This window comes from Watersipora subatra, chromosome 8 (assembly GCF_963576615.1).
Source record: "Watersipora subatra chromosome 8, tzWatSuba1.1, whole genome shotgun sequence".
NCBI classification, from domain to species: Eukaryota; Metazoa; Bryozoa; class Gymnolaemata; order Cheilostomatida; family Watersiporidae; genus Watersipora; species Watersipora subatra.
Window position 1 is genome coordinate 46923307 of NC_088715.1, and position 24274 is coordinate 46947580.

A 24274-nucleotide genomic window follows, 5' to 3' on the forward strand; every position below is an offset into this window, starting at 1 on the left:
TACGTTCCGTTTATCACTCATAAACATGCAAAACACTAGAAAATCGAAAGGTAAAAATTTAGGATAAGAAATGTAAAGATTCATTCAAATCATTTCGCAAATATGTAAACTTGGTACCTTATGAATTGATTGTTGCAACTTTTTAATAGCATCTCCACTGATGAAATATCCAAACCCTGGACAAGCCTTAGGGGCAAAGAATGATTTGGGCCATTCTTCAGAAGTGACAGTCCATCTGAATGATATGTATCTTTTCGGGCCCGGGTTTAGCCAAAGAGTGCCTACCAACATTTTGGAAGCCTATGCATCACAAAGAGCAACAACTACAAACTAAGCCTAGAGCCTTGACCTTGAGGAAGAAAAGAGGGCATGAGCTATCAAAAGGTTGTAAGCCTAACGACTGTTTTAAATAAGATGGTGCTTCATCAATTCAACCAGTATGCTGGCAGTTCCATGCACCATGAGAGATCATCATGTTTACTAACTGTGTGATATGTGCGCTGATTGGGTGGTGCAGTGGTAGCACGCTTGCTTCAAATATGGAGAGCTGGGTTTGATTCCTCTATAAGGCACTTTATTTCCCAACTATCTTAATGTGGCTACAGATGGGTGGACTGACTAATTCTTTTAATAGTAAATATTTGAATTATTACAATCAAAACCCTTTGTTTAGTTGAGACCATGACCTCTTTATAATCTTAATCAGTGAGTGTTTGACCCTTTTTTTAGTTCAAAGACTTTTCATAAGCAGTCTTCATTTTTCAACTGAACTGAATGTTTATCGATACCCAGTAGGTCAATTGTTATCTAGCTTCCCTTCCCATGAACTTTATTGCCTTATTCAGTAAACAATAGTTTACCTGTTCCTAAACTCCTGAACTTTGTCTCCAATGAAAAAGATTATCACACAAACTTGAGCCATTGTGTTGACATTGCATTAAGTAAACTACAAGAAATTATTTTTGTTATAACTATTATTTTCAGTAAGTAAATTATTGACATAACCAAAAGGAGTATGAACATATTTGCATGTTCTCTTTGAACTCAACTTCAACATTTTAAACAGACAAACAAATCTGTTTGATTAAAATTGCTAAATAAAATTGTTATTTAAAAAGAAATATGTTTATATTTATTTATAAATATTTTACTATAATAGGAGTCGTGCCTGCCTGTCCTGAGTTAGCGTTGAAGGTTGGGATAAAGGAATACTTCATATGAACTTTGAACTTTCCACAACCAGTTTTAGAGACTGACACTCTACCAACTGCGCTATACAACCACCATACACCAATTTGGAATAACTGTGTGCATACTTATTATCATTGCTTTATTTGCATATCTGACTGCGTAAGTACTAGTCAGGAGTCAGGTTTGAAGATTGGGATAATAGATAGCATCCAGTAGAACTTTAACTCATGACTTCCTGTTTGGACCAACACTCCAACATCTGCACTAATTGAGCACCTTCCGGCAGCACAGAATAGTTGTGCGCATACTTACTCTCTGTATGTTATAGGCACTTCTGACGATGTCTCACGGCACACTTAATTTTCAGGGTACAAATTCTATAAATTCTCACGTCACTTCTCACATTTCTCTGCTAGAATTTTTCAGCATCAAATAAGAATTCATAATGCCGTAAAACATGAGGATAATTATATATCCACAATGTAATAGGAATGACTTAATAACAATATTAATTAGATCTCAATTAAGATAGCTAGCTATATGCTGCAGTTCGTACCCATAGCAAGAAATCGACGCAGTTCCATTGACATGTACACAACTCTGACTATAACAAGAGCCATGCCAGTCTGTTCAAAGGCATTGTTAAAGGTTGAAAAAAGATGGCATTGCAAAGGATTCGAATCCACAACTCATGTTGCACCCGTATACAGCCCCTATAGTGTTTTATTCATAAATTGCTTTCGTTCTCAGAGCTTCATGATCGTCGCTGACTCATTTGTGGTCTATTTATTTTATTTATATATATTTATTGTTTACTGGTCTATAGCTATATTGTCAGACGATTGTGATATAATCACATATTCCCTCACCTCTATTATCATGGTCTGAACATCTGTAGAACAACTCTAACATTGGCTCGTCAGTATCATCATGTTTTGACCAGCTGATGGCAATGCTTTGCCAGCTATTCTTTACTCTTTTACGCAGGTGTTTTACATGATCAATATAATAGATCTGAAACATCTTTATTGTGCCTAAGGGTATAGTATGTAATAGCTCATCTGAGGCATTGTTCAATAAGGTTATCTTGTAAATATCTTTGTCAGTAGTATTTGTTCATCAGTGTTTTGCAAGCTCCAAATGATGATGGTGGACTGCAATCTATCCACTCGCGACTAACTATACACTGGTGTGCTGCAGGTGGCTATGAATGGAGAACAGCTTAACCTCTCTAACAATTTTTCTCTCTCAGATTCAGTGCTTGCTCCAGAGATCAATGGTGACACTTGCTACTTTCAGGTATGCATAAAGAGTTTCTGTCTGTTCTCAATAAGCTTTGTCTGGCAAACAGGAGATCTGAACTACAAAATAAATAGTAATAGGTATTACATGCTGCAAGGCTGGTGTCAGCTTATTGGACAACATATTTTTGCTCTCTATTGCAGCAAAGTTATTCAATGTATAACTACGTGAATTCCCGACGCTGCACGGGTAATACAAAACTGCTTATAAACAGTGACAAGTAATGTAGTTGCTATTGGCTGAGTTGACTAATTAGCCAATGGTAAAATTAGCAAATTGGCTAATCAGAGTAACTTGAGCTAGTAACTTAAGCTTGCTTATACTGCTAAACTTATTATGATAAGAGCTGTGAAGCTGTGAGCCATGAAGCTAGCTCGTGTGATGTCAAGCGTCACACAACGTTCTTACGTGTATTTTAACCGATGTAGCATGTGCACAACTATTTCATTGTATCGCAAGTAGGCTGTGTGGGTTAGTTCGAGGGTCTCCAGATCAGAAGGCGCCGAGTTCAAAGTCATGTGTGAAACGGATTTTTCATTCCTAAAACTTGATCGCTATAATCGGACACACGAATAACAGACAGGCGAACACTGAGATATAAATAAATAAATGACACCTTGTCAGCATTTTACATATACAAATTTTCATAAACAAGCACTTGTCTTCGTTGATTCGGATTTAACATCATTCATTTTAACCAAGACAGTTGCCACTCTTCAACCACTCAATCCTTTCTTGTAAATAGTAATGCGTTGTTAAGTTGGCTAGTATATTCCTTAATTCTATCGGGATATGCGTGATTTGTTAAAAATCTATATGTAAAAGTGTCATCAATATTATTTTCCTTACCTTGCAGCTGCTAGACAGGTTTCCCTCAGGAGACATCAAGTTCAGGTACTTTGGCACCGTGGTAAGTTGTTACATTTAAATAGTTTCTGGCTGTTTCTCACTGCTGAAAATAGTTTGGGTTTTTGTAGCTAGGCTGCTTCTTACAAACTTTAAAAGTCATAGCAAAATTTAAAGTCTTCGTATATTGCTGTTGTTTTAAAAGCATAATTTTAGTTAGAAAAGTGTATATATGAAGCTATGTTCAATTTTATCTACATATTTGCCTTACTACTAGCCTAATTGCCAAATGTCTGTCAAAGCCATTTCACTTTTAGCAGCTAGACCTCACGACAACCATATCACAGGTCCTGCGTTTTCTGTTATCTGCTAGTATTGAGCAATAGGATTTTTTGCACTTGTCTTGCGTGTCATGTGGTTGAAATTCATAGTTTCAGTGTCACAAGAGTCATATGCTTGCAGTTCACAAGTGTAATTGTTGCGCAATAGGTTTTGGTGACATTTCATAGATGTCATGTGATTGCAGTTCACAGTGTCGGTATTGAGTGATAGCTTCGCCGCTATGATGAAGCACATGTCAGAAAAGATAGAGCCAGATTTGAGTGCCCTCGTCATCGCTCCTATGCCTGGCCTTGTTAAGTCTGTCAACGTGTCTGTTGGAGACATGGTGAGTCTCCTTTACAGTGTTGATACAATAGTAGAGTCTACTTGTAGTTGAGTTAGTAAGTACAAACTGTACTTTCAGCTCATGTTTGATAAACTGTGTATAGCCTTTCTTTTGCTTAGCTGCTGTGCTTCTTTTATGATTGTCATTGTAAATATTTGACAGTGTTCGGTAAAGGTGAGGCTAGAGGGTGAGTATATCGTGAGTACAGATCTGTACATGGCCTCAAAAACTAATGTATAGAAACAATACTAGTCTACAAGCAGTCGGAAGGTTTTTCAGTCTGGGCTGCTTATATCCTCTGTCAATAAATTGCTAATTGCTGTAATTTAGGTTGAGTTGTTGTCAGAGACCATCAGTGAGTCAAGGACACCTATAGCTCTGCTCCAACCATACCCCTTTTAGCTTAGCATTAATGTTAACTTGTTAGATCCTACTGTCTTATATGAGCGCCCCTCTTTTAATCAACATTGACCCTACCGTGTGTGTACATACCATTCGCATACCATGTGAAAATGTGAGCAATTGCCTCCCATTTTTCAGGTTTCAGAGGGAAATGAAGCTTGTGTTCTGGAAGCAATGAAAATGCAGAATAGCCTTCTTGCCACAAAAACAGCTCGGGTGCGTTTCAATTCTCTCCCCCCCTGTGTACCTTACTGCTTATTCTTTATTGTTGTTAGTTTTCTTGTGTCTGTTTTATCCAATGGTGCTAGTAAATTAGTATCCTTGTGAATAAGAGATGATTTTGATTTGTTTTTTTTTTCAAGGTTTACCAACAGAAAATTGATGTCAGTACGTCTGATCCGATTGTTTTGTTTTGACAGGTGTCAAAGGTCAACTTCAAGGCAGGTGACACAGTAGGGGAGGGAGACGTTATAGTGGAGTTAGAGGATATATAGAACTATAAATAACAATTAACATCTCTTTTTGTACAGGTTGAAATGGCACCCTTATTTCTGTTAACTCTAAATTATTCTATACTGAAAGACAGCAGTCTAGATTGTATCATTTCTCCATCCATTTTTGCTATTGATATTGTGTATGTGTAATCTATTTCGTTTTATTTTTGTGAGTTTGTTCTGGGAATTTTTTATCTTTTATTCCTTTTTTTTCATTTTCTTGCATAATATTCACTAGCAGAGGATTGAAAAGTTATCGTAATGAAGTAATGTAGTGCTGACATAGACAGCTATCTTTATGAGAATTAATATTTAAGATGTCACTGATATGGTTTATGACTTGATCTTATCTAAATAAATACGGGGGTTTAGATTTTGTAAATGAGTAATGTGTTCTATGTCGGGGGAAACACGAAACGTAGGAAAACAAATGGAAGCTGAACATGACAACTCGCCAGTAGGGTAGCGCAGGTCAAGTTCAAACCTTAATGATTAGATCAAGTACATGTACTTTCATCAGGCCTCAAGAATCAGTTCCTGACCACTGACTAAGGGAGAATGCTGCCTTATAACAGGCCTGCCGTTATTACAGCAGTAACCAAGTTGATACTAGAATACTAATACTAATACTAATACCGTACAACAGCTATATCCTTGAAATGCGCGTAATCAATATTCTCAATCTGAAGCTTGAGAATTTTCCACCTCAAACTTCTCACTGGTGGGAAAATCCAGTTTCCCACCAGTGAGAAGTTTGAGGTGGAAAATTCTCAAGCTTCAGATTGAGAATATTGATTACGCGCATTTCAAGGATATAGCTGTTGTACGGTATTTTCACCACATAAATGGTGCAGATACATGCTTCTATTGTGGGTACAACTGTATTAATATGGAAACCAAGCCTCGTGATGTATCAAGCAGCTCATTGGATAATTAAATTACTCTATTGTTGTGTTTATCTTGAACTTTATTTTTCCATAAATAAAAAGTATATCGCGACAAACTATCCATAAAATATGATTTCCATCACAGTTCAATTAATAATTGATTCATTATTCTCATTTTGACTGTGACAAAATGCGATCTGAAAAGCCTCCTGCAATCTGAGTGGCAAAAATACCACAATTTTTGGCTGTTAGAGACGGGGAAATCTTGAAGTGTGGTTTGTCAAAGTGGGAAATACACTGAAAAAGGTTAAGAACCACTGCTGTAGGGCGAGGCCTTCTGACAGGGGGTAATTGACTAGCCTGTCACAAAGCAAGTTTCAACCACGTGTTAAACGCTATTTCGTGCTTGTAGTGCTGCATGCTTAAAGAAATTGAAATCTTATTATGGCACAAACAGCAATTTCCTTATTTGAACTGGGCATTCCAGGATTCCATTCTGGAATCAAAACCTTGTGTTCAGTTGAGATCAGGATCCCTTTACAATCTTATCCCCACAGTTTTTTTATGTGACAACAGTTTTGTAGAGTTGTTCTACCATGAATATGAATTCAAATGAAAAACTTCAATTTAGGCTAGAAACAGTAACCTATATGCCCTATTACAGCAAAACTAATTTAAAGACAACAGAAATACAATGCCAACTAGAGATCGTAGGCCATGTTAATTCTAAATTCATTGCTAATAGTTCTACATCTGAGTGTCAATAATTCTAAAGTTTGAAGATCACCAATAATTTTACTAGTTACACTTCAAACATAGCCTATTGTTCTCCACAAATCTTTAACCTGAACTAAACTTGGCACATGTCTCACAAAAAATATGGAAGGGTGGCTGGCAATGTGATTAGGTGTCCTGGTGTCATAAATGAAGTGGCAGGAAGCGGAGATGTCTCTGTGATTAAGTTGTGCTGTTTCCGCAAGCACCCCCGCGGTATACATGTCTTCCAGCCATAGGAAACGCACCTTTAGCAGTAAAAAGGTGGGGTCAATGTTTGATGAGAACACAGATTTACAGATGAGAAATTATGAGAAGATTGTCATGAGAAAGTCTAATATTCTATACATATATTTTATATATATTGTGGCAGACGACGAGTCACAAACTTATTTCTGACATTATATTTTTATATATCCGCATATAATCACTCATATATTTTGCATTACTTTTTGTATATTGTTTCTGTCTCTTTTATATGTTTATATCGCTAATTCTTTTTCACGCTTATAGTTTGGTCGTAACTAAGCCAACGTGTTAGTGATCATATTAATTATTTTTCTTATATGGTTTCCTACTGGTTCCATTATACGGTACAGAGAAAATACATATACAGTGAAACTCGGATAACTCGCCCTCGGATATCTCGAACACATGGTTAACTCGAACGGATTTGTTTGGTCCGTTCCCACGCAATAATAAATTGCTTTAGATAACTCGACCTCAACTTCGTTAACTCGAACAGTTTTTTTGCCCAACGGCTACCAAGACGGTTGTTATCGCTTTAGAATATCGCTTTATTCCAAGCCATAGAGATAAACAACAACTTTTAGTAGTTTTTAGGCATCATTATTACCACTATCGGCAAAATATTTTCGTTAACGACTTTTCTAAAGGTTTGCGAAAATTCAAATTTTACCAAACATTCGCTTGGGGATAGCCCTCCGCAAGCATGGAGAACCCAGGTAACCTTCAGATAAACTTTAAGAAAAATCGGCAAAACTGGTTTTTGTTAAAACGCTCAAAAGAAAAATATGTCTTTTTTTAGTTTCAACCGCGATCAGGTTTTGCCTATTTTAATCTGAAACCGTCCTGGCAGTCACATCACCTAAAACAAACAAACGAATCTCAAGTAATAAAAGGAAAATATTTATACTTTCTGATAAAAATTGTTAAAACATTACATGAGAGGTCACTTAACTTGCAACAAGCAATTAATGCTTTTGATTTATATATAGTTTGTATATGTACTGATAAATACAATAAAACATGCACTTGTGACAGTGTTCTCATAACTCGAACACTTTCTCTCAGTCCCGTGAAGGTTGAGTTAGCCGAGTTTCACTGTATATAGAAAGCGCTCTCGCTAGGAGAGCAGAGTTTACAGATTAGACTAGTAGCTCCGCTATTAATGGGAATTCCTTCGAATACAACAAATGAAACCATTTTCACTTCTTTTGCATTTTATTCAGCAATTCTCGCACTCTTGATTGTGCCTGAGTAAAGGCCGGCAAAATCCTTTACAACATTATTATCGATGTATATAGTATTTTCTATTATATATAGTATATTCTATTATTCCTATACAATTGTTATATTGTATTCGTATAGGGTATTATATTCTGTATATTATTATATGTTACATATACTAAACTTTTAATTGAACGCCATGGCGCTTTATTTGTCAACCCTTCCCTTATAGTGGCAGTCAAATGGAGGTGGCATTCAATTAGAGGTGGCGTTCAAATGGAGGTGACATTTAATTAGAGGTGGCGTTCAATCCGAGGTTCTACACTATCTAATTATTATATTTCTAACTTGATTTGCTCAAATATAAGAGATACCGCAACCGGATATTACTTTCGGTTTATCACTCATAAACATGCAAAAAATTAAAAAACCAGAAGGTAAAAACTTAGGATAAGAAATGTAAAGACTCATTCAAATCATTTCGCAAATATATAAACTTGGTACCTTATGAAACCATATGGTACCTTTTGTTTAGTATTTATTAGCCTGTATAAATTAGGCTATTATAGCCACGTATGGCGCCTGAAGTTATGCGGTCGTAAGTCTTGTTGATATAGCGAGTCCATTTCTGGAGCATTTTCAAATATGTTATCCTGCTACGTACTAAGTACACTCTTGCATCAAATTTTATTAATCATTTTCTTTCTTTTTTTCGTAGTTATACCTTAGTGATCTCGCGCAATATTTGTAATTTCAAAGCAAGGCTATTTTTGCGATCGAATATGCTAAGGTTGTTGTCAAGTATTGACAGCCGTATGTTAAAGGTTTGTGAATAAGATAGATCGTTTATGTGTTCATATGGCATGGTAGTAGATCAAACGATGCTAGACGTTTACTATTGTTCTCCCCATTAATTGCATTAATGCAAATGTTTTGCGCAAATAAAGACCTTGCAGTGCTCGTTATAGGTGCTTTGTGACAAACATGGTAATGCTATATAGCTAAATGAGAGAGAGTGCTCAATACAGAGACGAAACCAGAAAGTAATAGAGGAGGCTCCAGGCGTCTATTTTGATGAGAAGACGAGAAGCTTTTGCTAGTTGAGGGGCCTGCAGGCCACTCAACTAGCAAAGGCTGTTGGTTATGACTCGGCAGGTACTTGTTCTCACAGATTCTCGAATTAGATTGTCTTGTCGGAATATCTAATAGTATCGTCTTATCGAATCATCATAGCAAATAATACTACTGTTCAGATGAGGACATTTCAAGTACTTCTAGGCTGTTTGTATAACGCAAGTTATTCTTCGGTTATCTCAGAGTTTTACTAGGTTAGTGGCTCATTTGAACTTACGCAAACAAATTTCTGTAGATTGTATTTGAAAGTAGTGATATTTTTCCTCATTTGCAATTGATTTTCATGTTTGAGGTAATCCGATTGCCAGGATGTTTCTAGATTAAAATCGATAAACATACTGCATCACATACATTCAGACAAAGCTACAGGTATTGACAATATCTCAATTCGAATTCTTCGCATATCACTGCCATTCATAATAACCCGCTCACAGCTATTAGTCCAGTGCCTGTGATGCTGAATTGTAAAATATCAGAAAACGGCCAGCAGAAGTTTTTTTGATCACTTCAAAATGGTTAATGTAGCATAAATTAACTAAACTAAAGCTCTTGGAAGTTGAAAACTTGCCATTTCTAGTAAAAATGTTGAAAAATATAGTTGTACTATTTCACAACGCGCAGTCATGATTTCATAATTACTACGCCCTGTTAAACTATGAGTGATCCGGTTTGTCATTATTAAAGAAAGTAGCGCGTATTCCCTGGAGTGGCTGGGTAGCTGAGCCGCCCCAACCTTTCAATAATTTTTAACGGCTATGTACTAAGAATTGCAGTCTAAGCTCATTCACTTGGAATTTCCAACTACTAATTACGAGCGTTAGTTGCGTGCGCTCTAGTGCAGTGGTTCCCAACTGGTTGTCCATGGACCCCTAGGGGTCCACAGGAGGTTTTGAGGGGGTCCACAGGCTGGAGCCAGTAATGGTTTTTCTAGCTAGATATTTACAGCTATTTCTGTCATTGTGGTTGGATCAATGATATAAAATCCTAAAAGGATAGACGACGGCTATCATATGGGTGGGGTTTAATGATCGAAGTCTGTTGGGATTGTGCTAGCCTGGGTTTCAGGGCTAATGCGATTCCCGCGAGGTGGTCGCGTTGTCTGGTTAGGTTTTTGGGTCTAGACTTTTATCACCTATGTGCGTCAATCGCTGGATAGTACCTGATTTCCGGTTAGTAGTACAAAACAACACAACCTGTAACCAGCAAACACGTAATTCTCTCTTTCCCTATTTAATTTCAGCGATATACTAAGATCCATAAAAAATAAAACATTTTAACTTACTTATTTTTACCAACTTTCAGATTGGAAGAAGTTTTAGTATATGCTCAAATTTAAATATAATTTACCCGAAATCGTCCAAACAACGGCCTTCTTTCCGTAGTTTTTGATTAATATTTTTCCACCTATAATATAAAATGGCAAAGTTTTTTGTCGTTGTCACATTGTTTGACCTGGCCAATAAAATGGAACAGCAACAAAGCTGTGCAGTTTAGTTTTCATATTCAAAATCTAAATGTAAAACCAAATTTGGGTCATTTCACAATGGCGACTATTAATATCACTAGAAATTCCCCTGTCATACAGCCCACGACCAAAGTGATTTTGGAAAAAAAAAGGGTACTGATGGTTGAGAAATGCAATATTAGCTGTCAAATGGCACTGCAGTGCAATAGGATAACTGCAATGGTAGCTGTAATGTACTGGGTGTGGGTGTTATTATATACAACAAACAGCAATAATGAAAGGAAAAGATTATATGTTTATATCTCTCCCCCTGCAATAGGAGAAATACAATATTAGAAGTAAAATTCGCTGATATTATTAGAATAACCAATATTATTAATATAGTAATACAGTAATAATAGAAAACCAATGCACAATTTTGTTTACATTTCAAAACGTAATAGCTAACAATATCAAGAAGTTGTGATGTCTATATAGATTTTTAGAAAATCTATTTAACAACGCTATTTAGAAAAAATAATAACAGTAACATATTGCCCATCATCGATGTTGTTAGTGTGACTATAACATTTCAATAGTTATCCAAACTTATAATTAAATATTGTAATAATCTCATAAAAATTGTTAAAAAAAAATATCATCGCCATTTCCTTTACTTTGACTGTGTTGGACATCAGCTAGAATACCAAAGTACTCAAAAGCGTCTAAAATGTCAGTTACTTTGAAATCGGCAAAAAAGAAATGATTATATTTCAGTACTTCTACGTTAATTACAGAAACCTTCGGCAATTCGACAATGCTATGGACTGGTGAAATGTGCACGTTATTTTTTTGTGAAATGCGCACGACTTAATGGTTCTATTCACTGTCGCTCGGCGTTTCAATTGCCGGTCTTAATTTTGATAAAAGTAAGGCTTGGCAAGTTTTAATAACGATTTTCGGCCAAATTAATCTGTCTATTTGTGTATACCCTAGGACACTTATATTTCGCTAGTATTTAGTTTCGTGAGTAGCATACAGAGTAAAATTTCGCTGCAACTTAATTTCGCAGCTCTGATGAGTGCGAAAATATAGTGATGTGAAAATAAATGCAGTGGAGCAAACATCATTAGATTCCTCAGGTCTAGTTCACTGGTACGAAATATTTTTTTAATTTGGGACTACCATACTTTTCGGACTATAAACCGCACCTCTAAATAAGCTGCATCTGCTTTATTTTCCAAAAAACGATAATAAAACAATACACAAGCCGCACCTTTGTATAGGCCGCAGAACTAAGAACTGTGCTTTTTAACGTGGCAGCAACTTTGCCGTTTAAAACGGAACAGTGCAGAACGGCACAGTTTTGTATTATCCGACACTTTTTAATTTAGTGTCTAATGGGACAGTTCTTTCACCGCTAGAGCCACTAATTGGAGATTCCTGTTAGTGCGCCCTAGCGGTGAAAGAAAAAGCCACAGATTAGCCGCACCCTTATATAAGCCGCATGGCTCAAATCATCAAAAACAACTAGCGGCTAATAGTCCGAAAAGTACGGTAGTTTGTATTTGTGAACTGCAGGTAGAAATGTGTAGGCGAGATCAATAATGCAATTTGATTGCTTGCTGCCATTTGTTTCCTGGACTATCAATGACGTCAAGGTCCCTGCCGCAGTGACTGATGTAGTACCAATATTAGAATTCAAGTATAGCACGCGGTGCCGCGGTGGCCATGGCTCCGGGTTGTTATTGCTTTTGGTTGGTAATAAAATTCATCACCACAATAATTATTATTCAATTTTATGACTTTCCCTACCAGACTGTCAGTCTCATCAGTTACAAATTCAATGACTAAACTAATATCATCATTTTCCTCATTTGTCTAGGCTTTTCCAAAAAAACTTATTATCTTAATTGGTTTTGCCATGTTGCTCAGTCGGTGTATTAGCTATAATGAGTTTAGCAAAAATTGCCCAAAGAGCCAACCACACACGAAATTGCCTGCATTTCTAATATGACGATATTATTGTGAATATCAATGAACAAAGCCATTTATTTTCGCGTTTTCGCTCGTTCGTTATGATAGTTTAGTTTCGCTCATGAAATTTTCGCGAGAGGATGTCGCCGCGAAAATGCGAAAGTTAGGTGCTGTGAATACATAAGTGTCCTATGGTAATCCGTTCAGATTGGTAAGTTTTAAGATACTGTCGACACTTTGCAAAGACTTAATAATATATTTAAATGGGTTTATATGTGTTTTGTATCATTATTATACTTAAACGACTCTACAGAAAAATGGTTAAATTTGTTGGTGAGATTTCGGTACAAGGGTTTGCGACGTTGTTGATGAATAATTTTCGTGAGTTGTGTGCACATGCATTTATCATAAAACTCTCAAACATTTGCTCTGCTTGTTTGGTCGTGGGATGAATGCTTGTTAATGGCAGCTGACTGATCATAATTGTGACAATATTTGGCAACTATATTTATTTGACAACAAAATGAAACCAGCAGATCGTTGAAATAACCAAAAATGTTTTTGAAGATAAAACCATTGAGGAATTGTGGCCTTCAATGATTCATCCATATCCACAGATAACCAAACACGCCCTTTGAACTCTGCTCCCAATTGTGTCTACATACTTATGCGAGTCCGCTTTCTCCTTTATGGCTGTTCTCAAATCGAAACAATGAAACCGACTGGGACTTTGTCAACCATTTCCCCAAAGATTGAGAATTTGGTGAAAAACAAGAAGTATTTTCGTCTATATCACTAACGAACTGAAAATGAACAGTCAAAGCAATTTAGTATAGCATTGCTTTATGTAAGTAAATAAAGAGAAACATGTCAAATCTATTGACTCTTACATGTATATTATTCTAATTTATAATGTACGCCAATTTAAAATGCATTGTTGTAAACACCATATATTATGATGTTTATAAAGGGGTCCATGACTTTGAGATAAAGAGCTCAGGGGTCCATGGCTCCAAGGTAGTTGGGAACCACTGCTCTAGTGCAACTGGCGATGAGGCTCACTAATCTAGTATTGGTTTTGCCTGCCACTAATGCAGTGAGTGAGAGATCCTTTTCTGCATTGAAGCAAATCAAAACAGCGATGGGGAGCACTTATCGGGCACGCTCGTCTAAATAATCTTCTAATATTACACATCATGAGCAAAAGGTTTTGTGAAGCACAACTAAATTAAAAATAAATGATACAACTGTAAAGGTTTTCAAATTACTGTAAATTTAAAATTTCATAACTTTTAGCGACGTGTAAGGTTGTTTGAAACCCGAAATCATTTTTCCCATTAAAATAAGATTATGTAAATTTATTTTTAACTTAGCGGTCCTGCACAAAACCTTTTCCTCGTGATATGAAGTTTAAAAGCGACAGTTGTTTGAAAAAGTTTAAAAACTTCTAGTTGTTTTTATTTTCTATCTTAATTTATTTCAGTTACACAAAAAACTTTTCTCATGATCTGTCGTTTGAAATTTAGAGTGGCAAATGTTGTTATATGTTAAATAAAAATAAATATTCTATCTAAAGACTTTTTTATTGTAACCATTTATTTGTATTAATTTTTCATTGTAATCATAGCTAAACAGATTATATTTAGCCATTACTTGCTAATGATTTCACATTTACATTTAAACACATTTACAGTTTTATTTTTCTTTTAATTTATTTCAACAAAACACTTCTTCATTATATGAAATTTAAAAACTGTGGTTCTTTGAAAAATCTTGAAAACCTTTACAGTTGTTTTTTTTTCTTCTTTATTTATTCGGACTTCTTAAAAATGTTTTCTCATGATATGAAGTTTAAAAGTTAGAATGGTAAATGTTGTATACGGTATGTTAAATAAATATAAATTTTCTGTCCAAGACTTTTTTATTACCCGGGCAACGCCGGGTAGTACAGCTTGATAACTAAATCCTATTATCAAGTTATCAATATGTATGTATTGTTATTTATCAAATCTCAATAAAAACCACAATTATTTGTTGAAGTCTCCCTTGTGTCTGTAGAAAATACATTTAATAGCATAATGCATCTATTCACTTGTGTAATAGTTCAGAGACTAGGTATGAAATACATTGATATAATCACCTTGTATATAAAACAAAGTTAAATAGTTGTTTAAAAGCCTTTAGGTCACCTTAGACTGCCACACACACAATACAGGTGTAAATGGCAAATGTCGACGCCAATAAATTTGACGCTGATTGAGTATTGGCAAGGTTGGCCATTCCGACAAAATGACTTTCTAAAGACATACATTACAGCTATCTTTTGGAACAGCCAAACCCCGTTCTGCTTTTGGTTTTCTAGGCTAAAAAAATTCAACAATGCAGCATCACAGGGACTGAACTCTATTAAGGAAGCAACTTTCCCTAAACTATGAAAAACTGCTATAGTTACCCCACTACACAAGAGTGGGGATAAAAATAATTTATCTAATTATAGACCCATATCAGTACTTCCAATACTTTCTAAAATTCACGAATTTACGACTTATATGCAAAGACTTGAACATACCCCATAAAAACCATCACCTACCAACTTAATAGCAAGCACTACTGGTGTTCTTCCCTTACCTAAGCTATCACAGTACTTTACCTGCCTCACTGCTCATTCAATACTCCACAATAACTGCCCTAAGTATCTCAGCTATAGCTTTCAAACCGTAAACCATGGTCACAAAACCAGGACCAGATTTAAATTACCTAGTGCCATAAACCACAACAAACTCAACAGTAACCTGCTAAATTCATTTAATAACCTCTGCCCTCATTTAAGAACTCTTCCTCTGCAACCTTTTAAAACAAAACTCAAACTACACCTACTATCCTCTGACCAGACCTTCCAACCCTGGAGTGGGAAAAGGAGTGAGAGTCTATTTTGGGGGCAATGAAAACGCGAGGATTTGATAAGTGGGGTAAATTTTCATAGCGTTTAAAAACACCACAGCGAAAGATAATACCTATAACTCCATATGGAAACCACATGTCGTGGAGGCTATTGATAGATGAGAATGCCACAAATATGTTTATACATAGTTGTTTATTAGTAGTAAGTATATGATTACTAGTTGAAGATAAGAGAAAAAATGGGTTTGCTTGGATAAAAGAGGCAATTGTGTTACACGGGCGTGAGATGCGTGAGGCATGGGGCAATTGCGTGAGTCTCACGCCCAATGCGTGAGAGTTGGCAGGTATGCCTCTGACCAATAATACCATTCACCATATAGCCTTACCTATTTTAACATTTTTATATTACACGTTGTTCTCATAACTAGAAATTTGTTGTCATAGATATGCATACTATTTTCACAGAGCTATTATTTGTCCTCTTATTGTTTAAAAAATACTCATATCAATTTTCAAGCTTGCGTTTTACATATTTTATGCATTCAATTCCAACATTATTATATTAGTTAGACTATACACTAGTTTTTTAGTTAGACTATAGTTTCTTTGCGTTATTTTTTTTTGTTGTACACTGCTTTTTAGTTAGTTTACTTGCTGTGATACCTTGTGGAAAACATATTGTAAAATATGACCATTGATTACCACAATAAAGATTGCTCATATATATACAGTCAAACATGGATAACTCGCCCACGGAGAGCTCGAACACATGGTTAATTCGAATGGCTTCTTTGGTCTGTTCCCACGTAATGATAAATTGCTATAGATAACTCGAACTCAACACTGTTAAATCGAACTGTTTTTTGCCCAACGGCTACCGAAACGGTTGTTATCGCTTTAGAAAATCACTTTATTCCAAGCCATAGAGGTAAACCTCAACTTTTCGTAATTCATAAGCGTCGTTATTACCACCATCGGTAAAATATTTTTGTCAACGACTTTTCTAAAGGTTTGGTGAAATTTGATTTATACCAAACATCCGCTTAGCGATCGCCCTTCAGAAGCGAGGTAAAGTGAGGTAATCTTTGCATAAACTTCAAGAAAAATCGGCAAAATTGATCGTGGGTAAACCGCTCAAAAGAAAAAGATGTCTTTTCTTTTGAGCATTTCAACAACGATCAAGTTTTGCCAATGTCAATCTAAAAAACGTCCTGGCAATAGCATCACTTCAAACAACGAACCAATCTCAAGTGATAGAAAAATCTTTATACTTTTTGATAAAAACGTTTTAAACTTTACATTAGAAGCATTTAATTTGAAACAAGCCATTTGTGCTTTTGATTTATATTATAGTTTGTATATGTACATCTACTAATAAATAAGTAAATACATGGACTTGTGACAGTGCTCTGATAACTTGGACGCTCTGATAATTCGAACACTTTCGCTCGATCCCGTGAAGTTCGAGTTATCCACGTTTGACTGTATAAAACTTGATCACAATTTAAAAACTCAGAAAAAATACCTGCGAAATGACGTCACTAGTTGTTATCGTTGTGACAGTTGATATCGTCGATTGCGTTGAAGTTAAAGGGTTACATGCCTCTATTTTGTCGTTCTCTTTGCAATTATGGCTGTCGTAATCGCATTTTCGCTTGATCTGAGCGTTTTAACAACAATCAAATTACGTGGATTATAATCTTGAAACATCCTGACAGTCAGATCACCTCAAACATCAAAAACAATTGAAAATTGTCTAGTCTACTTGGTTATCTCATTCGCTTCCGTGTGGGTGCATTATAGAAATATCAACTCGCTCTTTTTTTCTTTTTTTTTAATTAATTGTTATATTGTGGATGTTAAAATTAGGATCTTTGATCAAAGGAGTAAGAACAAAATGAATAAAGTAAATGTCAATGCTGTTTTTTTTTTTTATTTATTTACAAATATTTGTGTTACCTATTGTTATTATTGTTATGCTATTGATATCATGACAAGACGACCAAATTCTACAAGGCGACAAGAGAACCAATAAACATAAATAGAATATTGTCATCAGAGTTTTACTCTGAGATTGTGCTTGCTGACAAGGCATTGGGCTCACTGCTCAGATCCCATCAATGCCAAAATGCGATTAAAGTACCAATATTTGGCCACATCACAAGATATTGCTTTTCTAATTACCCCTCTTGGAGTTCCACTCATTTTGCTATGTAGTAAATGGTCCTTTATATCAATGGCTATGTTACTACTAAAAATTCTATTGAGCATATTTCTATCTATTTCTGATCTTCGGTCTTCTAAAGTATGCCAGTTTAAAACTTTCATTTCAACTTTCATGAGCGATTTATATGTAAAAGATTTATTTGCGCAAAAATATCTTGTGATCCATTTGATGCAGCACTCCCCAGCTTATGTAGGCCTAACAATATTTTGCCCAACCTAAATATAGAACGAATGCTAAAACAAGTAACAATCATAAATATGGTTGACTGTTATGCTAGCAAAATATTTTATTTGAAATCTATACTTCAGTGAGTAGCTTTGATTTTTATTTTTTGAAGTGAGGATAGAACTGCAAAAAGACATTTATTATTTGTTGAAGATTAAATTATTGTAAAACTGCATCAGCCTTTGTCGATGTTCGGACCAACCTTTGTCTAGATTCGGACCAACCTCTGTCGAGATTGGGACTTGTCTAGGTTCGGACTTGTCGATGTTGGGACTGTTTCCCTTGTTATAGTTGTTGACCAATTCAGATTTTGTGATAAGGAGCTGCGAGTCGCAGCTGTGTTTTGGTCTAAATCCATGCTGTCTTTCTGACAAAACTTTTTTGAACATTAGAATGTACGAATGTCATGTGCTATTATGTGTTCTATTAATTTTGAGGTTATCGAGGTCAAAGAAATGGGTCTGTAATTCAATGGACACTCTCTACTACCTTTATTTTTAAAAATAGGCACTACCCGAGCATTTCGCCAGTCAAAAGGAACTGTTGAGGTGTCATAGGAATGTTGCATAATTATTGTCAAAACTTGATATATTCCATCTGCAGAAAATTTGAGCAGTGCAGCAGATAAGCCAGGCCCTGAACCCTTTCTAGCATCTAATTTGATTAGCATTTTATGAACACCGCGTGGATTAAACTGAATGGAATCATGAGCAACCTGAACATTATATTTAAGCAGACAGCGACTGAACTGACCATTAATCTCAGTAAAAACTGAAGCGAACGCAACAGCAAATGTATTTGCGATTTGTAAGGGTGAGCTATCTGCACTGTTCTCAATGCGTTTAATTGTAGAACAATACCGATACGTTCTGATAAAATGTACAACAATTTTGGGTAAGTTCATTTTTAACTACGTGGTGATTCACCCATATTTGTACCAACCAGCATGTAAAGGTCGAGAAATTTTAAGATGTTTTGCTATGAGTAAATATCGTGATTGTGTGCTATCATCGACTCGCTATAATTCCGGCTTGACCAGAAGTAAGAAAAACGCGGGACCGCTGGGATGGATCTTTTCATCGACCTTTTACGACGAGAAGCTCGGTGAGTAAAGGCGTTGCTGTTTTGTCTCCTGCTAAGTAACGACTTGTTAAGGACCCACTGAACTAGAGTAGTGAAGTAAATTCTACTCGACAAGGATAGACAACTCCCAACTCAAAAGCGAGTTCACACAACTTGATGAGTCAATAAACAGACTTGTGGGTGAGCCGATAAACAGACTCGAGAGTGAGCCGATAAACAGACTGGAGAGTGAGCCGATAAGCAGACTCGAGAGTGAGCCGATAAACAGACTCGCGGGTGAGCCGATAAACAGACTCGATGGTGAGCCGATAAACAGACTCGATGGTGAGCCGATAAACAGACTCGATGGTGAGCCGATAAACAGACTCGATGGTGAGCCGATAAACAGACTCGAGAGTGAGCCGATAAACAGACTCAATGGTGAGCCGATAAACAGACTCGATGGTGAGCCGATAAACAGACTCGATGGTGAGCCGATAAACAGACTCGATGGTGAGCCGATAAACAGACTCGATGGTGAGCCGATAAACAGACTCGATGGTGAGCCGATAAACAGACTCGATGGTGAGCCGATAAACAGACTCGATGGTGAGCCGATAAACAGACTCGATGGTGAGCCGATAAACAGACTCGATGGTGACTTTTTTCAACTATTACACCCTAGCAAGCCAAGCGCAATAATTCTTGATGTTCGGTCAATAGCACTTATAGTGAATGCAGCTATGATACGCTGGCTAATATCACAATGCTAAAGTCAGAAACAGTGACAAGAATGTTATACCTATTTGCTTTTCAACTCAAGCAGAGCTTGTTTGTAAAGAACGCAGTATCTTTATTGGTGTTATATCTCTCAGTACCAAGCAGTAACACAACAACAATGATCAAACTGGCAGGTTATATAGCAATCCCAAGAAAAATCCACAAATTGATTGGCTGCACAGTAATCAGGTCAACCAATTCCACAATAACATATTTCGAATACAAAAACGATAACATTTGTCACTAACTAATCACGCAATACGAGTATTAATAATTTTTTTTGTGTCTGTATAGTAACATGCAAATCTTAGAACAATATGGTAATAAATGGTTAACATAAAAAAAATTGCTAGTATCACACATATATACACTCTACATTGAACAAGTGTTAAGCGTGCGCCTTATAAATGACTATTCAAATTTGTCTGAATTGCGATGAACGTAATATAGATCCGTTGAGTTAGCAATTTGAAGCTGCCGGATTATAGGCTTAGAAAAGACGTCATCAACTCTTGCGCATTCTGACGTCTACAATTACGGGTACACACTGATTGACAGCTCATTCGCTTTTACAAGCATGAAGTCGGGTCTAAGACCATTCGCCCATCGGTAGATCCTATCGGGGACGACAGTGACCCTCTCGGGCTACCAGTCAAAATCGATTTTTGAGTGCCAGTAGTCTCACCAACCACCTCAGCCCTTTTTAGGGCTATCATTTCCGTTTTAAGGGTTTTGTTCTGCGACGACAATGGTGGAAACTCGGTGTCGTAATTGTCATCCACTTTTTTTATTACAGTAGCTTTAGTTCACAGATTGCATCACTTTTTCTACTCATACATGCATTTGTGCTTTAAAGGACAGCACATATATCTATAACTGAATAACCTTGGTCATTTATGTATTTCCGCAACCATCACTAATAAAAACAAATAATGGTATCTACACGCATGCTGATTACGCGCATGAATAAGTCATCATAGCATGAATTTTATTTTTTTCTGTTTGTTAGTCTTATTTCTGAAAAGCTTTTTATTTGATAATAGTGTATCTGCTCATTCAGAAACAACTTTTGCCTTGTGTACTTGCCTATTTAATTATCGATAATATACAACGCATAATGTGATTCCTAGAGAGCTCTTTCCATCTTTTTGTAACCTTAACCTGATAGCACTGTTGGGTTGGCAGGCACTGTCGAGTTTCTCGTCGACTCTCAGAAGAACTTCTACTTTCTTGAGATGAATACTAGGCTGCAAATGGAGCATCCAATCACTGAGCTAATCACGGTGTCGATCTGGTGCACCAGAAGTTAAAGGTGGCCAAGGGATACCCTCTGCAACTCACACAAGAGGATATTGGTATTACATTTCAGCACTATTCGTGCTTAATTTTAATTAGCTAGTTGCTGTTTCAGACTATGCCCGCCATTTTTTACCATAAATTGAAAAGTATCGATCTAATTGCCACAAAATGAAAATGATCAGTATTTTTTTCCTACAATATGGACTTGTTTTAACAAAAGTAAATAGTAGTTTTCCTAAAAAATTGCCTACAACAGAATGAGTCACTATCGGAATCGTCAGATTTACTACTCACTGAGCCCCTATGAGATAACTTCTATTAAAGGTTGACTTGCAACAAAATTCTCATTACAGTAATACTTCAACATACGAGAAACTTGAGATAGGAGCCAGTTTTTTAGCACTAACATACGAGCCATGTTTGAGATACGAGCACGTGAGTCAGTTGGCAAGTATGCCGGAGGTGTTTTATGAACACAGCATCACTGTGTATTTTTTTAACTGCTCATGTTATACTTTTGTACCGTGTTTTTTGTGCACGATTTTCGGTGCAGAATTATGTGAATTAAAAGTACTGTGTGTAGACCGAAAGTGTGTCAGTAAAATGAAAGATAATGCAAAGAAAAAGGAAATGATAACAATTTATATTAAACGGAAAATTATTGAAAAATATACGAAATGTGTATGTGTTATTGAGCTAGCTCGGCAATATGACAGAAATGCATCCACAATTATCGAACAGAAGGATTATATTCAGGGCATTTAGTTCGCAAAAGGACTAACCATTGTTTCTAAATGGCGCAGCGATCTTTACAACCGCTGATGGAGAGACTGCTCAGGCATTGGGTAAAAGTTGAACAATTGGCCGATGACAGCGTAACTGAAACGATGATATGTAAAAAGGCCGGGCTATCTATCAAAACTATAAAAATAGACATTTGGACAAGTTGGCGAGTGGTTGTGCGTTAACCCTTTGTGACGACACCTGTGTTCGTCCTAATCGCAACATGTTGAAAGGGTGACAAAGGCAAGCGTCCTTGGATAGGTTTATCTTAAAACGGCCGGCTGATTGTCAAAGCGAAACAAAGGAAAAATTAGCTAACCAGCGAGAAACTTAAAACTATGAACGCCGGAGAAATTCTACTTGCGTCAAGTTAAAAATGAAAGTTTGCTTTTAGGTTTGCTTCTAAGTTTGTCTTTTATAAGACTTTGATAAAATCCAAATTTATCAGTCAACTGTTGTAATGAAGGATAACTTCCTTCCCTGGCAAATGCTAGCGTTAGCTGCTATTGTATATATTTAATTTTACATTTTAATTAATCATATTTCCTTACATTATTTTTTATTTGTTCCTTTTTGAAAGCATTTGGTAAGTTGAGATAATAACCAACATGTTCTTTCTGTTACATTATCTTGTTTTGAGTGTTTTATATGCATTTTTTAGAGTATAGAAACCAAATCAATATATATTTAATTGTTGTATTTATATAAAAAATTGCACCGACATGCGAGTAAATTGACATACGAGCTCAGTCTCGGAACGCATGAAGCTCGTAAGTCGCAGTATGACTGTACAGTTATTTGATATGAAAAGATTCACCATGTCTTACTCTGTTGTATTGTAGGTGCTAAATATGCAGGAATGTGATTACAAGCTCTTAAAAGCTAAAAACCCAACAGTTGATCGCTGTCACACGAGACCGCCATAGTTTGGATTCTTTTTTCCAAAACGGCTCAAATGTGACGCAGTTGTGGTAGATGGTTTCTGTTTACACTTTCATGCAACCTTATTCGTCAAAATATTTTCACAAAGATGCTTTACGCATTCAATAAAACCATGTCTATTGTTCTTACGCGTCTGTTTTATTGTCATTGTAATGCTGTCACTTTTAGCAGTGATATCTTATAACTTACCGTAAAAATTCATTTAATTTTTTTTACCTCATCCCGAAGGAGAACATATCATTGTCTGATAATCATGACGGGCCTGTTGGTCACCTGTGATAATGGAAAAGTGCTGGTAAACTGATTTGCGAAGTATTGTGTCGCATGATCAAGTTACGACTTGACGATTAGTAGCAAGCAACTATATTTGATACGGGGTCTTTTAAGAGTTGGTAATCACATTTCCACATATTTGGCACCTACAACACAACAGAGTAAAACATGGTGAATCTTTTGATACCAAATAACTGTAATGTAAATTTTGTTGCAAGTCAACCTTTAAGTCTGTTTTATCCAATGGTGCAAGTTAATTAGTATTCTTGTGAATAAGAGATGATTTTGAATTGTTTTTTTTTCAAGGTTCATCAACAGAAAATTGATGTCAGTACGTCTGATCCGATTGTTTTGTTTTGACAGGTGTCAAAGGTCAACTTCAAGGCAGATGATACAGTAGGAGAGGGAGACGTTATAGTGGAGTTAGAAGATATATAGAATAATAATGATTATTAGCATCCCTGTTTCTACTGGTTCTATATGGCACCCTCATTTCTGTTAACTCTGAATTATTCTATACTGAACGACAGTATCATATCATAGATCGTATCATTTCTCCACTCATTTCTGCTATTGATATTTTGTATGTGTAATCTATTTCGTTTTTGTGAGTTTGTTCTGGGAATTTATCGTTTATTCCTTTTTTTCATTATCTTATTATATTCACTGGCAGTCGATATACCTGAAAATTGTAATGAAGTAATGTAGTGTTCTCGGTATCTTATTCCTTTTTTTCATTATCTTGTATAATATTCACTGGCAGTCCGATATACCATAAATTGTAAAGAAGTAATGTAGTGTTCTCGCTGTCTTATTCCTTTTTTTCATTATCTTGTATAATATTCACTGGCAATCCGATATACCATAAATTGTAAAGAAGTAATGTAGTGTTCTCGGTGTCTTATTCCTTTTTTTCATTATCTTGTATAATATTCACTGGCAGTCCGATATACCATAAATTGTAAAGAAGTAATGTAGTGTTCTCGGTGTCTTATTCCTTTTTTTCATTATCTTGTATAATATTCACTGGCAGTCCGATATACCATAAATTGTAAAGAAGTAATGTAGTGTTCTCGGTGTCTTATTCCTTTTTTTCATTATCTTGTATAATATTCACTGGCAGTCCGATATACCATAAATTGTAAAGAAGTAATGTAGTGTTCTCGGTGTCTTATTCCTTTTTTTCATTATCTT

The 24274-nt window shown here is 36.0% G+C and overlaps 1 protein-coding gene and 2 long non-coding RNA genes across 3 annotated transcripts; 2 read left to right on the forward strand and 1 right to left on the reverse strand.

Annotated features, from left to right (window-relative positions):
• Window positions 1-2396: 2396 nt before the first annotated feature.
• Window positions 2397-5269, forward strand: LOC137401890 (propionyl-CoA carboxylase alpha chain, mitochondrial-like). Its single transcript, XM_068088365.1, has 5 exons — window positions 2397-2490; window positions 3350-3403; window positions 3866-4006; window positions 4547-4624; window positions 4828-5269. Exons 1-5 carry the CDS (start codon window positions 2398-2400, stop codon window positions 4900-4902), a joined length of 441 nt encoding a protein of 146 aa, XP_067944466.1. The 5' UTR covers window position 2397; the 3' UTR covers window positions 4903-5269.
• A 1146-nt stretch (window positions 5270-6415) lies between these two features.
• LOC137401643 (uncharacterized) lies at window positions 6416-18948 on the reverse strand. Its single transcript, XR_010979366.1, has 2 exons — window positions 18884-18948; window positions 6416-6811 (listed from the first exon to the last, which is right to left on the reverse strand). It is a non-coding gene; the product is annotated as an uncharacterized lncRNA (long non-coding RNA).
• A 78-nt stretch (window positions 18949-19026) lies between these two features.
• On the forward strand, window positions 19027-23873 carry LOC137401369 (uncharacterized). Its single transcript, XR_010979324.1, has 3 exons — window positions 19027-19045; window positions 20969-21138; window positions 23444-23873. It is a non-coding gene; the product is annotated as an uncharacterized lncRNA (long non-coding RNA).
• Window positions 23874-24274: the final 401 nt, after the last annotated feature.